Below are 18,698 nucleotides of genomic sequence, written 5' to 3' on the forward strand. Positions count from 1 at the left end.
CTTGTAATTTAAATATTAGCCACAGCGTGGTATGGAAAATAATAAAAGAATAACAACTTTATGCGTACCACATTCAACGTGTTCAAGTTCTCTTGCCTTGCGATTTTTCACAACGAACCAACAATTCATTTTTAAAAAATATTTTATTTACGGACTAATCTAACTGTTCAAGAAGTTCCATACTAAATTTGCACAACAACCACTGGTGGGCCGATGAAAATCCACACAGAATTACAGAAACACGGCATCAATATGAATTTTCTTTAAATGTGTGGATTGGAATAGTTGACTACTTAATTGGTTCGTATTTTTTGCCGCAGCGGTTAACTGAAGAGGGTTATTTAAATTTTATCTCAAATGAATTAAACGGTCTTCTCGATGAAGTTCCTTATGAAACACAAAGACAGATGTGGTTCATGCATGTTGGGACGCCAGCCCATTTTAGTTTAACTCTAGAATACTGGACATTCGTAAATTTTACGACGCTCATCAAACTTCGTTAAGATTCGGATACTTCCGGTTCACACACCGTCGCGCGCTTCTAGGTACCTTTTCATTTAGTTGTGAACTGGTCAGTGCTGGCTGCAGTTGCTGTATAGTTTGTAGCTAAATAGGGTATTTTGTAATCGCAATGTAATCGTAATTACTTTATTTGACACGTTAAAATGTTTCAGTAGGGTTTGTGCTTTGTTTTTAGAAAAATGTTTAAACAGCCCTTAACCCAAACAGAAATAGAAGAAGAAATACGGCGTATAATGTGCGGAGAAGACAGCGAACCTGACCCTTTCGAAGACAGTGGGAGCGATTGGGAGGAGGACAACCTTGAACCGGAACCAGAAGATTCAGATGATGAAAGCGATGACGATAATATTGTTATTGCACCAGAAACTCCAGTCTGCATCCCTCAGCGTAATTTATTTCAAGATCCTCCAACTGCAGCTCGAGAACAAACACCTGCAGAAGGCGGAGAATCCGAAACCAACATTCTCGAAGTTTGCTCTTCCTTACATCAGTACCTTATAAAACCAAATAAAACTTCTTTGACAGGAAAGAATGGCCATAAATGGTCAGCGAAAGTACCTGCGAAGTGTAAAAGAACTGCAGCAAGAAACATTATTCATTTTATACCTGGTCTTAAAGGAAATACCAACAATTATTCCATGTTTGATGAATATTTCCTGCATTTCTTCTCAAATGACATATTGGACATTATACTTCAGCATACAAATGCAGAAATTGCTAGACGAGCGCAAAAGTATCAGAGTCATGCCAATATATCTGAAATTACAAAAAACGAATTAAAAGCCCTCTTTGCAATTTTGATAATGTCTGCAGCGAACAAAGATAATCATTTGTCGATGAAACACATGTTTAATACCAACATATCCGGAAAATTTTACAGAGCTTGTATGAGTGGTGAACGTTTTTTTTTCCTACTAAATTGTCTTAGATTCGATAATAAAGAAACGAGGCAAGAGAGGGTGCTGAAAGATCCGTTGGCGCACATTCGTGAAATATGGGATATTTTTATAACAACATGCAGGAGTTCATATACACCTTCGTCATACCTGACTATCGATGAACAATTGGTTGGATTTCGTGGACGTTGTCCATTTAAAATTTATATTCCAAATAAGCCGTCCAAGTACGGTATAAAGATTGTCATGCTATGCGATTCTTCGTCCAAGTACATGATCGATGCTGATCCTTATCTGGGAAAATTAACAAAGAGAAATGGTTTGCCACTGGCTTCATACTACGTCAAGGAACTGACTAAATCAGTCCATGGTAGTAATAGAAACGTTACCATGGATAACTGGTTTACGTCAGTCCCTTTAGCTGATGAGTTACTAAAAGATCCCTATAAACTTACCATTTTAGGAACTCTTCGCAAAAACAAAAAGGAAATCCCTACGGAATTGTTAAATGTAAAAGGTAGAAACCCAAACACATCTATGTTTTGCTACGATCGACAGAAAACCTTATTATCATATATGCCAAAAAGACAGAAAATAGTTTTGCTTCTTTCCACTCTTCACGAAGGGGCTGAGATAACAGCAACAGGCAAGCCAGCAATAATACAAAATTATAATCAAACTAAAGGAGGAGTGGACACATTTGATCAAATGTGTTCAAATATGAACTCCTGCCGCAAAACGCGAAGATGGCCGATGGTTATCTTTTATGATATGATAAATATTGGAAGCATAAATTCATACGCCATTTATTCTATAAACACACTAAATATGAACAAAAAACCCTTATCCAGGTACCAATTCGATTATGACCGGATATCCGATGACCTCGATCAGCCGATTTAAATCCTATCGATTTTTGTATCTGGGGCGCCCCCAGATTTTACATAGGCGCCCTATGTAAAAACTTTGGTGTGCAAAACGCCAATTCGCAATGTGGAAGAGTTGAGGGAAAGAATTGTGGTGGCGTGTAATGAAATACGAGAAACTCCTGACATTTTAAGCAGAATTCGCGATAATATGCGACGAAGATTAGAGGCGTGCATAAGTGAAGGTGGTCATTTCGAACATTTTCTATAACAATGGAATTTATTTTACAGCAATAACGTTTCTTCTTTAACGCTTCTTATTACGTTAACGACCGGTTCTTTTTAGAACCACAAATTAATTTTTGAATAAGTGTTATATGTCATCTATTGGGATGAAGAGGAAGTGAGAATAAGGAAGAGAACAGTAGAGAAGTTAGCTACAACGGATCTGTCATATAAGAGAATAGATTGTAAATGGTCATTCGTTTTACCTTGAGTTTTACTTACGTTGTAATAAAGTAAGAAATAATACATAGATAAATAAACAGTAGTTAAAGTTAACTTAAGACTTTGTTTTACTTACATCGTTCATACACAACAAGTGGCGACGAGGATAAAGACAGATCTTAAGACGAGGATTAAGACAAATCAAGGTATTCAGGGAAATTCAAATTCAATGGATCTACGAGGAATCCAACTACAAAAGTTCGACGAAGGAAATGAAACATTTGAATCGTACGTACAAAGATTAAAAAATTACTTGGAATTACCAAAGTTAACGAAAGATACACCAGAAAATGAAAAAAGGAAAGTTCAAATTCTAATCAGTTGTTTGGGACCTAAACACTACCAAATATTAACAAATCTAACAGCACCAGACCTACCAAAGGAAAAAAAAAATACGAAGATCTTATAAACCTTTTACGAGCACACATTTCTCCAAAACCAAGCGAGAGAGCAGAACAACACAAATTCACAATGCGAATACAACATGAAAGTGAATCTATTGCACATTTTCACACTGAATTAAAGAAAATTACGACAAATTGTAATTTTACTTGCGAAAAAGCAATAGTAAATTGTCCAAAGGCGAATAACGTGGAAGAAGTAAAAGTATTTTTAGGGCTTATCAATTACTACCAAAAGTTTATACCCAACTTAGCATCAAAGTTACATCCTATAAATTGAAGTTTCAATAAATTAAAGAAAGAATAGCAGGATCGAAAGTACTTACACGATACAACCCTAACCTTAAATTAGTATTAGCTACAGACGCATCTCCTACAGGATTAGAAGCAGTAATATCACACATTCTACCAACAGGAGAAGAAAAACCAGTGGCTTTTGCATCAAGATCTCTTACAAAATCTACTTTTAGTGGTTTGAAAATGCCAGTAAATTAATTTATACAATTTATTGTCAATTTAGAATATTTATTTATTGAACATTTGCCGCAATTGGCCATTGAGGATGACATTAGTTATAAATTAAAGAACATTTTATCTACCGTTCCTTTTAAAGCGCCCTGTGAACACTTTCCAGCAGAATTTTTATTAAATTTATTTATTAGGGTTAGGATACTTTTTACATTAAAATTTTACAATAAATTATTAAAAACAGAACTAAAAAATATCAAAAATGATAAATTTGTTAAACATTTAAGTTTGTATTTAGTGCCATATTAATAATATATTATACTTTCTATTATATTAACGTGTTTTTATTAAGAAATTCATAAAGAAATCTTATTTTATTAACTAAATTTAATTGTCCAGTAAGTATTTATAATTTTAAATTCATTAATTACATTCTTGTACAAGGCAGAAAAACTGTCTTGCCGATTTTTGTTGATATTCGGATTTTTTTAAAGAATACGTCACTTTCTCGCCTACTTTTTTCAAATTATAGTCTCGGAAATGGCGTTTTAGTATCGATTACAGAAAAAAATATTTTATTCATATTTTGAGTTGTGTCCACTCTACCTCTCACACGCATATATTAATCACAATTTTTTAGAATAATGGCCAATACACAGGCAAACAACCCGTATCAGTTGAGTAATACACCAAAAAACATAGCTCTTCGAATGATTGCACCAATTTCAGGGACCAATCCAAATGTTACCTTCGATAGTTGGTATATAGTAGAAACCACGAGAAGTGGCAGTGAATCATCGTTTTCCGCTCTTTCAAATGCCATACGTAGTAAATTAAAATTTACAAACCGCTAGAGAGTAATGTGTGTTAAAAAGAGATAGCATTAGTTTAATATGTCTGCTGTACAATTTAAATAGCCACGTCGAAAAACCGTAATGCTGCTAACCTCAAATCGAAACGTCTTGTGAGGGTTGTCGTGAATCTGTTAATGTTTTCACAAGCCGAAAATGTTTTCTTTACAGGAAAATCATTATTAGCCTAAGACGGTGCTTGAAGTCTATAGAATTTACATATACCATTGACGATAATAGAAGAGGTTTGATGAAGCAACCGCATATTATGTCTTCTCGCGCAAAAATTTTCAGGGCTCAGCAAGAAGAAGTTGGCATGATGACAATAAAGAAACAATTAGAAGAAAAAATATTATTGAAGGAAAGAGGTAAATAAACATTTTTATTTTGTTATATATATTACAATTTAATTTATTTGTAGATTGTTCTACATGCTGGTAACAGCGAAGGACTTATTAGAGGAGCAAATTGATTGTTTGCATCAATTTCAGAAAAAAAATTGTTTATCATAATAACATGAACGCTAATTTATTTAAAAATGGTTTACAGAACAATTGCTGCCAAACTTAGATAAACCTAGTTTAATTATCCGTGGTAATGTATCTTATCATTCGAAAGTAAACCAACGAATACCTGCTACCACATGGCGGAAGGAGGAACTTCAAATTTTTTTGAGAGATAAACATTGCATATAATTTTAATATGTTTAAAATGGAATTATATGCGTTAGCTAAAGATGCCCAAATTAACAGAAGATATGAAATTGATGAATTGGCGAATGAGTGAGGCATAAAGTGCTTCGATTACCAACTTATCATTGCTAATTCAATCCTATTGAATTAGTTAGGGCAAAATGTAAGCTTTTTTACAACCAGTATATTGGTAGAGATGGATATGGTGATGGTAAGGTTTTGACAATGTGCTTAGAGGCTTTATCACACGTAAATGCATAAAAATAGTGTCATTATATTAGTCACGCTGAGAAAGAAATAGAGTCTTTCTGGGTATTAGAAGAACAAGTGGAAAGAGTGCAGGATCCATTAATTATTAATTTAAATCAGGGCAGTAGTGATGATGAAGAGGATGAATTGGACGAGAGGTCAGCGTCAGCATAACCTGATTAACAGAAGTGTTGGTTATGTAACAACGGAATATCTGGAGCAGTTGCACATGATAAAGAAAACAAACACCTAAGAGAAAATTAAATGTGTAATAGGTTCAAGTGGTGTGTGTCGGGCAATACTTGTCTCGAATCACAATAAATTTTGAAAGTCTCTCTCTCAGCCAATTGCTATCTAAGATATTCTGATTTAAGCATAAAACAAGTCTCCAGTACAACTGACCACTGCATTTAACTATACTTTTACTGAAACTTTTATTACTTAAGCTTTTGACCGTAATTACAACAATCAAAATTTCAAGGTCTTTGTCTATAATTGTCTTTTTAAATAATCATTTTTGAACAACCATACGTAATTATATAAAAATAAAACGAAAAAAAACTTCTTAATTTGCTATAAGACAAGACTGTCAGTCTTGTTTCTTCACACTTCTTAAAGGTTCAACGTGGGTTTTTAATTATTTTTCAACAAGTGTTTAAAATAACGTGCTTTTTTGCTGTCGTCATTTTGCTCAATTTGCTGTACACGTTTAACACCGCATTATATCGCCTTCAGCTTTATACATGTTTTCAATTGCCTTTTGATGATCTTCACTTTACGATATTAGTCTTCTATTGACATTGTCACTGAGGATGGGGCTAGCCCCAAAACTAGTTTGACTTCAAATTTAATAAATATAGCAAGTTAAGAAGTTTTTTTTTGTTTTATTTTTAAATAATTCACTTGCAACATGGATCTACAGTCTAATACGTAATTATATCTTTCTTGTTCGTTTCATTGTATAAATAAATGTTCCATCTTATGGCGTAATTTTGTACATAAATTATCAACCACTGCACATTGTGGCCAATTGCGTCTAAAGTTGGCAAAAACTCAAGTCGTAGTTTTAAGATTTTGGTGTTCAAACCTTTTTTCATATACCTGAGGCCTCTCTGTGCGATAAATATTTGGGCAGTTTAGAAGTTAACCTTCATAAACCCGAGCAGGGTACAGCTGTACCCCACACATGAATTTATGAATATATTTTCTAAAATAATTTTTTTTTTTTAATTTCCCTCGAGCTATATTTCTTAAATATAAGGTAAGGTGGGGCAAGTGCGTGTACGGGGCAAGAGCAGTTTCTGCCATTAAATTTCGCATGTTTGAATATATTGCACTGATATCTATGAATAAAACAAGTAACTAACATATTCTTCCCTACTTTATCAGCTGGTGGTGTTCTGTTTCGTTATTGTTGTGAAAAGACACGTGCAAAATTTTATTGTTAAGTTCGGTTATAAGACGAGTTAACAGTGTTTTAGTAATTGTACAGCTACTTCAAAATTAACGAAGATTTTGTGGTGATTTGTGGTAAGTATATACCTTTCTAAGTTATATTCATTATTTTTAGGGTACTTTTCTTCTTGTTTGCATAAACATCCATATATGAAGTTATGGCGCACTTGCCCCGGCTATTGAAGCGGCCGGGGCAAGTGCATTTATTTCAATGGGGCAAGTGCAATCCTTAGAGCGCACTTGCCCCGTATTAGAGTTTAAAATTAAAATCGTGTTTCCTGCCTTTTCAGATAAATAATGGTTCGCAATTATGTGCGTAAAAGTACTAGAGGATCAGGATATTCTCAAGAAACACTCACAATAGCAGTTGACCTTATTAAAAGTGGTTCGTTGAGCACTTATAGAGCTAGCAAGATATACAAAATACCTAAAAATACTCTTGCGGATCATGTCAAAGGACGAAGAGGTAAATTAAGTTCAAGCTATGGTAGAAGAACAGACTTTACTCTTGAAGAAGAGACATCACTGGCTGATTGTATTTGTTGTTTGGAAAAATGGGGTTTCGGCCTTACTAGAAAAGAAATAATAAAAATCGTTGCCGATTACGTCAGGGTAAACAATATTAAAACTCAATTTAAAAATGGAATCCCTGGCGAAGATTGGTTTTTAAACTTTAAGCGTAGGCATAATCTTTCCCTAAAAACTCCCCAAAGTGTCGAATTCGCCAGAAAGAAAAATGTCGATCCGTTTTTAATATATGACTATTTTGATTTGCTTGAAAAGACAGTAAAGGAACTCGGATTGGAGGATAAGCCATCTCAAATTTGGAATTTAGATGAAAGTAGTTTCTGTTCTGATCCTTCCAAAACAAAAATTGTTGGTCAAAAAGGATATCCATCAACTCGTACAACAAGTGGCCCTGGAAAACAGAATACTACTGTTTTAATGTGCTGTAGTGCAATTGGTGACAAGGCACCGCCTCTTATAATTTTTAAGGGCAAAAATGTATGGGATCAATGCGGCAACCTCTAACGGGTGGATGGAGAGTGCAGAGTTCAAGAACTATTTTCAAAAAAGTTTCATTAAACATTTATCCGACGATCGACCAGTTTTAGTAATTTACGACGGCCATGCTACTCATTTAAGTGTGGACGTCTTTAAAACTGCTATAGAAAATCAAATAACAATTTTAAAGCTTCCACCGCACACCAGTCATTTGCTCCAACCTCTGAACTTAAGCGTGTTTAAGTCTCTTAAAACTCTTTGGGATGCTAAATTGGTCGAATGAAGATTCCAAAGTGTATATTCTCAAAGTTAATTGGCGAGATATGGACCGACACAAAGCCAGAAATAATAATAAATGGTTTTGTTAAAGCTGGAATTTCTCCAATTAACCGAAATGTCGTACCTGTAGAATTATTCGATCCAAATGCTTTTCAAAGATGGAAATCTCGTCAAGCTCAAAAAATTGCTGACGTAAGTTTACCCTCAACATCTAGTGTGTCCGATATTGATCATCAAGCGATACCTTCAACATCCAATGCGCAACATACCGATCAGATGTCAATGTCAACGTCCAGAATGCATAATGAATATCAAAGTCAGCCAAAACCCTCTACAGATGAAAACTCTGAAATTCAAAACCAATCTCAAGAAAGTACAATAATCGCGCCAGTTATTGCTCAGCAGCAAGATCGCAATAACTCGCATAAAATCGGAGTTGGTTTTCAAGAGCTCTTACTAACATTCATAAAACGAGACCATGTTCTTACAAAGCAACCAAGAAGGCGAATTTGTTTAGGAGCACAGGTTATAACACAGAAAGATGTTACAAATTTTCAAAATAAAACACAAGAAAAGAAAGTTTCCAAGCAGAAAAAAAGTTTAAAAAAAAAGGCAAAAATTGTTTTACAGAAGAAATCACGTAAAATTAGTTCAGACGAAAGTGAATTAGATTCTTGGATAAGTGATTCTACTAGTGACAGAATAACCGAGTTCGATGATTTATCAGATGCTGAAATGGAGGAAAAATCTGATCTACAAAACAGCCAAAATAACAAAACAATCAATAATGATGAAAACCAAATCCTCACAATTCAACGTGGCGATTTTGTTCTATCGCATTTTTATGGGAAAAAGAAAACTTACAAATATATATGTCTTGTAACAGATGTTTCAGACGATGAAGCTGAAGTGACATGTTTACGCAAGCTAAAAAATGCCTCTGAATACCGGCTGGATGAAAATGACAAATGCTCAATCCTGCTGTCAGATGTCACAGAAAAGCTACCGCAACCAAAGCTCTTACCACATGGTGCTTTCCAAAAATATGTTTTTCCAGAGTCCGTAAAAGTTTTTGAATTATAAATATGTATGGATCTATTTAAAAGACATCTTTTTATTTTTAGATCTTATTATTATAGTTATAAATGATTTACTAGGTTTGATACTTACTTTTTTGTTACTCATTACATGTGAACTGAATTAGAATAATATTTTATTTGTTACTGCTGATGTTTATTTGTTTCTTTTTAATGATTAGTTAGTGTTATTTTTCACAGCTCTTTCATCGGCAGTTAAAAGTTAGTAGTTTTTATATCTTGTAAATGAATGACTTTTGGTTCAGTGTACGGTAAAGAATACTCTTTAAATTACATTGCTCTAGCCCCGTTTGTTAATCATAATATTGTGTTCGGAAAAAAGGGTTCTGTTTGCTCTTGCCCCATTTTGATGGGGCAAGTGCGTCTACGGCAAATTAAAATAAAAGAATAAAAATAATTTATTCAACAATAATTTATCGAACCAAATATTATATCATTATCTAGAGTATGCCCCAAGCTACTATGCTGCCAAGAGAAAAATTCCGTTGACAGATATTATTGGTGTTACAACGCTTGGAAGTTACACTTATCATTTTTTGGGTCGCACTTACCCCACCTTACCTTATATCTAAATTGGTATACAAAATTTTGAATAAATTGTAACAAATTATAGAGAGTTTTGTTGCTTGGGGTGCAGCCGCACCCAGCTCGATATGTAACAACAGGTATTTTTGAATATATTTTCTAAAATAATTTTTTTTTCTTAATTTCCCTAGAGCTATATTTCTTAAATATATGTCTAAATTGGTATACAAAATTTTGAATAAATTGTAACTAATTATAGAGAGTTTTGTTGCTTGGGTTCCAGCCGCACCCCGCTCGGTATGTAACGACAGGTATAATTTTGCTTACGTTAAGGGCGGCCGCAAAAACACGGTTTCCGTATTCGATTTTCGCATTCGTTTTCCGTACTCGCACACCCGAATGAATAAATTTTCCGTTCGGAAACCGCAGCTGACGTTCGTTTCGAATCGTTCGTGCGTTCATAATGCTTGAAAGGAAATAAACCGAATGACGTCATCCCGAACGCAGCGCTCGCATATATTTTAGTTGGACCGCCGCACATACGGGTATTTGAACGATCTAAGCGGCCAAAAGTCAAATTGTCAAAAGTCAAAGTCAAGCATCCCAGTCAAAAGTCTGGGATGCTTGACAGGTTAAATCACAATAGCCAACCCCTCCCGCCTTCCCACCGTGCATGTCGCGCTTCTACGGGCTTTCGGAATTTGATCGTATCACATGCTGTATGTGTTTGTTCTCGAGGCGTTCGTTTGCAACACAGAGTTACTAGTGAATATTTGTTATTTTGCGTTTATTTTGGAAGAAAAAAGTTATGGATCCTGATAAAGCAGGTAAGTATCTATTATTTTAAATATAATTTGTATAATTTTTGTAATTGGAAAGTTTCGTTTTAGTATATTGAAATTCACGCGTAATATGGAATATTTTTTAGCTATAATTTGTGTTTAAAAAGGAATATGTTATACTACCAAGTTAGATCTTGTCATAATTCTTGATATAATCGAAAGTTTAAAGCTTTGAGTACTAGTTGCGGATAAGTACCTAATTATTTTTTTGAAGAAAACATATAAAAGTCTTTATTTATGTTAAGTGAATTTGTAAGCAGTCTTTTTTGTTTTAGGTTCCCAAAGAACCTCGGGAGCAAGAACTGTGACCCGTAAATACTTGTTGGACCGCATGCAGAGCTTTAATTTGCCTAATTTGGAAGAAAAACTGACTTCCTTGAATGAGGAACTTCTGTCATATGGAGCGTACTCAGAAGAACAAATTAAGACCTTTAAATCCACCTTTTCTCACTTTAAAAGCCAATTAAGACAAAGGTTGTCAAAGGCTCATAAGAAGGAAGACGGGTTATGCAAATAGAATGATTCATGGCCTGAAGGAACCATTGAGATTCCCGCTGTTGTATAAAATCGGCCAGGCCGCCCACGTATGTCATTTGGAGATTCAAGTGAAAGAACAAAAAGGAGGAAAACTGAGGAGATTCGGTGTAATGTAGAAGAAGATGTGATCGTTCAAGCTGCTCAGATTCAGTTGCGGAAAAGTGGAAAACGAAATGCTTCCGATATATTAAAAGAAATCGCCAATACTACTCCGACACGTGCAACAAAATATAAGACGGCATTTTCTGAAACAAGAAAAGAACAAACTGGCCCTCTTACACCATTGCAAGCATTGGCAATGTTTGTAGAAGCTGATTTAAGTCGTCAATAGTACGAAATAATTAGAAATACCAACAAAAAGTTCTTCCCTTGTTACAGCCTTTTACAAAAGACAAAACAAGAATGTTACCCACCGCTAGAGGCATGCAAAGTAACAAGTATCTGCGCTGAAAGCGACTTACAATCTTTGGTTGATCTAACCGTAAGGCGCCTGTCAACCTCCCTAGAAGAAGTCCTGATGACATTAAATGAGAAAGAACGAGATAGCCTAAAGATAATATGCAAATGGGGTTGTGACGGATCTCAGCAATCTAAGTGCAAACAAAAATTTGAAAATGATTGGTTTGTGGACAGGATAAAAAAAAGATTGTATGGGAAAACCCAACACCCTCTTCTCCACGATATTGCCGGCCAATCAGGTTTCGTTTCGTAAAAGAGAGTACCGACATAACGGAAGAAGAAATTAATTATGTCAAAAATTCTACTGATTCACTAACGGCAACAGCGGTTTATTTAAATGGGGAAAAATTTTTAGTGAAACAATCATTCATCATGACAATGGTAGACGGTAAAGTCTGCAATGCTGCCATAGGCACGAAATCCACAAGCCGGTGCTACATATGCGGTGCAACTTCTAAGGATTTCAGCCAATTAGATGTTAAAAAAGAGATAAATTCTGAAGCTATCGAGTTTGGGCTTTCGGTTCTACACGCGAGAATTCGTCTTTTCGAAAGCATTCTCCACTTGGCGTATAAATTGCCTGTAAAAAAATACAAAGAGAAGAAAACAGAAGCCGAAAAAAAATCTAAAATGATAAGAAACTGGAAATTCAAGCCAGATTTCGAAAAGAAACTGGTTTGACGGTAGATATGCCAAAGGCAAATTTCAGCAACACAAGCAGAAGATTTTTTGAAGATCCTCAGATACCTTCTGATATAACGAGTATTAGTCATGAACTAATATACAGATTAAAAGTCATACTAGAAACGATTTCGAGTGGTCATATAATCGATCCTGTAAAATACGATAAATATGCACTAGATACTGCTCGCTTATATGTCGATCTATATCCTTGGCATCCTATGACACCAACAATGCACAAAATCCTTATCCATGGTGCAGTTATAATTTACTAATATCATTTAGAATCAATATCGAACATAAAATAATTTTGGCCGCTTAGATCGTTCAAATACCCGTATGTGCGCCGCACACGAAAGAAATTTCCATTCAGAACCGCTTGTTCTCCACTTTTTCTATTAACAAAATAGTTAACAAAATGTGTGATCCCGAAAATTTAATAATGTCAATCGAAAAATATCCATGCATATGGGAAATTAATAGTACGGACTATCACAACAGAGACATGAAGGAGTTGGCGTGGGCGCAGATTTGTAAAAAGGTTTACAATGATTGGGAAACAAGCACAGACAAAGGAAACAAATGTATTTTAATATTCCGTTTATTTAATTTTTAATTAATGTGGATTAATAATTCTTTCGCTGTATTGATATGACAGTTCCCCAGCCGTCGTCATGAAGTACTCAGCGAAATTATCTCTTACAGTTCTGCCTTGATTCTGGAGGAAATTACCGAAATGAAGATTCAGGCTGTAGTGAAGAACAAAATTATTGAACCAGAAAATATCAACGAAGAGCCACCAGTACCAACTCCACCTGTGGTTAATATTCAGAAAAAGAAGAAATATGTCTCCACTCAGATATTAAATATGTTGTAACAAAAACAGAAAACTGCTATGTCATCTAACACTGACGAAGATGATGACACCAAATTTTTACTTAGTTTCAGAAGTTATATGAAAAAAATGAACACTAATCAAAAAATTTATTTTCAATTGGGTATATGCTTCGATTGGTCAAAAAAATTAATATGGACAACTATTCATCGTCTTCACGGTCTTCTCCACAATTTTACAGTGATGATAATTCATTAACACGTTAACTGCCATCCCCAATATTTAAAAAAGTATGTACAGTGTCCCATAGGCCATGTTTGTTTTTCAATGAATATGATGTTTTAGTGTTTAAAAATAAACAAATATTGAAAAACCTTTTTTCTCCAGTAATTTTTTTGTTAGAAAAAAGTGTGTCCTAATATGGTACTCGTGGCGCCTGAGTGAACATTACTTAATGTTTTACACATCGTGCGCCATGTGTACCTTACGTAGACACGCACAAACTCGATCTTCGTTCGTTCAGCAGCGACAATTGGTTTCAGTAACTAGTTTGAAATGCAACAAGCGGTAAAGACTGCAGCAGAAGAGATTGAGGTTTGGAGAGAACTTGACATGAGTGATGAATTTTCAGACTTCTCAAATTCCGACCTTGATCCAACATATTCGGTAGATGAAACATCATCGAACGATTCTGAAGATGACTGCCTTCGGAAAACGAAACGTAGAGTCAAGTACGTAAAAAAGATATTACCAATAGCATAAACTTTGATTATGATATAGTTTTAGCTTTTTGATTGAATCAAAGTCTACAAAAAAAAGCTGTTTCGATTTACCATTTCAAATATTTTTTGCTCTTACCGTTTAGCAGTACGTCTGTATTTTGCGAGGTATTTTTATGTGGTATTGCAATGCTGCAAAGTCCATTTTTCTTTTAGATTCAACGCAACCATCAACTTCAGCTAAACCATCAACATCGGCTCAAGCATCAACATCGGCTCAAGCATCAACATCGGCCCAGTCTGACACAATAACAGATCCTCCAGGAAGCCGCATTGAAAAGCCAGAGTGGGGACCAATTTCAGGAAATTTTTTGACGTTCACTCTCCCTCTAAATGTTGGCGTTTCACCAGCCCTGCAGGCTCAAATGCATGGTAAAAACGAGCTTAGTTTTTTTGAATTGCTTGTGTCCGATGTTGTTAACAAGATCGTTGATGAAACAAACGGATATGCCGAACAGCAAATTGTTTTAGCCATAAGCAACGAGAAATTGGTCAACTATTCACGTTTACATGCATAGGTAGATACCAACTTTAGTGAAATACGAACATTTATTGCTATTTTGATTTGCATGGGATTAGATAAAAAGCCATCACTCAAAGATTATTGGCGTAAAAATCCATTGTATTAAAACGAGATATCAAGATTTATGGCTCGAAATAGGTTTGAGCTGCTTTTACGCATGTACCATTTAGCAAATAACGAAGAATGCCCCTTCAACGATAGGCTTCACAAAATTCAATATCTGGTTGACATGTTGATGAAACCATGATTCCGTTTCGAGGCAGATTGTCTTTTCGACAATACATAAAAGGAAAAAGGCATAAGTTTGGAATGAAAATTTATAAAGTATGCCTTGATGGCGGATTTACCTACAGCCTGAAGATATATTGCGGTAAGGAAAAGATTGAAGGACAATCGGTGGCGGAATCTATCGTTATGGAAATGTTACAACCATTGCTTGATGATGGAGGAACTCTTTATGCAGATAATTGGTACACCTCTGTTGCCCCACTGGAGAACTTACAAAAAAGATCAACTCATCTAGTAGGAACTATTCGAAAGAATAAAAAAGGTCTACCAAAGACTGTGGTCGACACAAAACTTAAGAGAGGAGAAATTATTGCAAGGCAGAATCAAAATAAAGTGGTTATTATGAAGTGGCATGACAAAAGAGATGTCCTCCTATTATCCACTAAACACACAGATGAACAGAAAGAAGTACATCACAAAGAGGGTCCCAGGCTCAAACCGTCTGCAATAATCGATTACAATAAAGCTAAAGCGTTTGTTGATATGTCAGATCAAATGGCAGCCTATTCAAATTCTCTGAGAAAGTCAATAAAATGGTACAGAAAATTGGCTTTTGAATTTATTACAGGCACCTCAGTAGTAAATGCGTTATACTTGTACAACAAAATAAACAATAAGAAAATTTCTATAACCACTTTCAAGGAAAACCTTGCCATGCAACTTTTTGAAAGTAGAGAACCGCTACACCCAAACGCAGAGAATCCAGTAGAAGGACATAGACATACCGAAAAAATGGATAACGAGGGAAAGCGTAAAAGGGGAAGATGCAAATCTTGCTATGAAAAGAATTCACAACAACATGGGCGCGATGATGCAGTAAAAAATACAAAAAGAATTACTTACATATGTCTAGGTTGCGACGGCAATATTTTCATTTGCATGGAATGCTTTTTTGAAAAACACGTTTTCAAAAAAATTTAATAGAATATTTTGTGCTTTGCAGACATTTTCCAATAATTTTATAAATATTTTTTATTAGTTTAAGCTAAACGTTACATTTTTGAGCAGAAAGAAATAAATAATTTTGAAATATAAATTTTGTGTCATATTTTCTATAAAAACTAAAATATTCTCGGACCACACTCGAATAATGATTTTCTACGCCAGTCCCACCCATACATACATTTAAATCAATGCTAAATGCGGCCACCATGTGTACACATGGCTTAGAAGGTGGTAGAACGTGTGCCCACTGATGGTACACATGGCGCTGGGGTTAATTCACTTGTGTCCATATATGGTACACATGGCAGTGAACGTGTTAATATCATTTCCAAGCTCTCATTCTATCCGCAGTTCATACACTCCCGTACCGGAAAACACGCCTGTATATTACAATATTTCATCTCCATCACCAACTTTCGTTCCACCTATCAGCAGCAAAATATTCCTTGTACAAGTAAATCTAATAAGTCTAGGGCTGTTATACACTCAATGACGAATGTAGCACCTCCCCAAACGACTACCCAACAAAATCCCATACAAGATTATCCCAAATCAGAAGAAGATAGCATTAAAACTTATTTAAAAGTTTAATTAGTTACGTGATATGTAATGTGTGTACAAGTATTTGATTTAAAATAAAGACTTACCTTAACGTTACGGCCAATTTTTCTTCTGTATCCAAACATAATCTCATGCATGTATTTTGTAATTTTGTATTTATCTTGTAAAACTTGAAGAATTCTTCAGGGTGTGATCGTAATTTTGCTCGTTCATGTTATATACGTGATTTCACGAAAGCGTCACTGTATGTACTGGCATTTGTACTAGTATAAATTCCTAATACAAAAAATCGAACGTCTGTGTTGCTTGTTAGGAATTCCGAGTCGGAATTCCGTACACGGAAATCGAATACGGAAACCGTATTTGTGCGGCCGCCCTAAAAACCAACCAGGGTACAAATAAACCCCAAATTGTTCAAACGACGGGGATTCCCCGTTTTTTGGTGTCAACGCTCTCGGGGATTCCCAATTTATTTAATAGCGGGTTCGTGTACGTATTTATCTCAGTATAATTTTAATGTGTTTAGTCACGTTGACAGTGATTGTCGAGTACGCGTTTATAAAAATTAGTGAACTACGGAAGTTTCAAAATGAAAATAAGCTAACTGACAAAGAACTATTGGCGATATTAGAAACGGACGATTACGACACTTATTTTAATGATTTTGCACTACAGGATGGTGCAAGTGATATTGAGGAGACTGACATAGTGACTAAAACTGATGAGATAGATAGATGACGTTTTACAAGTTAGTGGTAGGGAAAATGAGTCGACAGATTCTGCAGAGGAAGTAGGCCCGTCAGTAAACTTTTATACCGATCATCCAACTTATTCTCGTCTAATGATGGTAGTGTGTGGGCAAAGGTTCCTTTTACTACGAAGATCAAGAGACGAAAATGTAATATCCAAAAGGTTGCACTAGGTTTGATGACTAGATATAGTTCCTAATTTTCCACCATAAAAGAAGCTTTTGAACTATTTTTTTCGAACATATTATGGATGTGATTTTATCGGAGAAGAATAGAAAAGCCTTATCATATTATGCGACAAATGAGAAGGCCTTTTCTGCTTATTACGTTTGGAGCCTGGCACGTTGCTAAAGAGCCAATATGTGTACTATGGAGCCAAGATCCAACTTTATGTCGGCCTCTAGTATCATCTGCCATTTATCTTCAGGATATGGAATAATTACTGATAACTTTTTTACCAGTATTGAGTTAGCTAATAAGCTTTCAGATAAAAACCTTACCTTGTGTGGTACACTGCGTAAAAATAAACCTTATATTCCAAAAGAACTACTTCCAGCAAGATATAAGAAAGACTTCAAGAATGTTTGCTTTTATGGAAAATAAAACATTAGTTTCCTACGTACCAAACAAAATGCGACAGTTATTCTTTTATCGACAGAACATAACGATGACAAAATAAGTGGAGAAAAAACTGATTACAAACCAGACATTGGGCGCGTTCACCAGAGAATTCCGTTTACGTTGGCAAACGCAAACGAGTTACGATTTGGTGAACGGCCAATTTTCCAAGTAATTATTTTATAACAATAGGGCCGTTAAGGTCAATCGATTAGAAAGACCGTCTTTCAAAAAATCGATAATGTAAATTAAATTAGACGGATTAGTAACGTTTTCACGTTCGAAAATTGTTTAATTTTTGCAATAATTAATGTAAAACTTTAAAATTCCCCACCCCTGATTCATTGTGACGTTTTAAGTAAGAAGAAAGAAATCACAGACGTGATATCTCTCCCGTTTTCTTCTAGCGCATAAGATTCGTAGCATTGTCTCTCTCCAGGAATTTTATTGATTTTTATACGCTCCAATCGTACGCTCAAATCTGAGTGACGCGCTACTGAATTCGCGGCCTGTAATTTCTAACTTTATTATTTTTTTTTGGAAAAACTAAGCCTCAGAATCAAAAATTGAAAAATATGGGGTCAATCAATTTTAAAAAACTTTTGAATGAGCCAATAAAAAAAAAACTTAACGGCCCTATTACTTATAGTATGCATCATTTATATTAATTTTATATTACTTAAATTTATTGTGGTTTTAGATCATATTGAACAAGATTGGGAATTTAAGTCAAGGTGACCATAGAATGATATCCCTAGAGAAATAGTATATCATTATATGAGCATATAATGAGAAAACACTCAGGTTAATTATGCCACTCAGGTTAATACTCGGTTTTGTCCATGACTATTGAAATTGATTCCATAAATTAATTTTTTAAATAAATTTTTGAATAAAGGTTAAACGTCAATGTGACCCAAATTCAATGTTACTAACTGTAACCAACTTCACAACAATTTGTCAAAATTAAATGTCAGTTTTATAAAACGTCGTTTTCTTTACGAAAATTAATTAATTTATGCTTAAATCATACGAAAAAAGAAATTTGTTTAGGTTTTTTTAATGTCA

At 34.8% G+C, this 18,698-nt stretch overlaps 2 protein-coding genes across 2 annotated transcripts; both read left to right on the plus strand.

The window, feature by feature from the left end:
* Window positions 1-701: 701 nt before the first annotated feature.
* LOC139429465 (piggyBac transposable element-derived protein 4-like) lies at window positions 702-2,321 on the plus strand. Its single transcript, XM_071195229.1, has one exon. It carries the CDS (start codon window positions 702-704, stop codon window positions 2,319-2,321), a length of 1,620 nt encoding a protein of 539 aa, XP_071051330.1.
* Window positions 2,322-7,204: 4,883 nt separating this feature from the next.
* LOC139429466 (uncharacterized) lies at window positions 7,205-7,939 on the plus strand. Its single transcript, XM_071195230.1, has one exon. The coding sequence runs from the start codon at window positions 7,205-7,207 to the stop codon at window positions 7,937-7,939; it is 735 nt and encodes a 244-aa protein (XP_071051331.1).
* The last annotated feature ends 10,759 nt before the right edge of the window (window positions 7,940-18,698 follow it).

This window comes from Onthophagus taurus, chromosome 3 (assembly GCF_036711975.1).
Source record: "Onthophagus taurus isolate NC chromosome 3, IU_Otau_3.0, whole genome shotgun sequence".
Taxonomy (NCBI): Eukaryota; Metazoa; Arthropoda; class Insecta; order Coleoptera; family Scarabaeidae; genus Onthophagus; species Onthophagus taurus.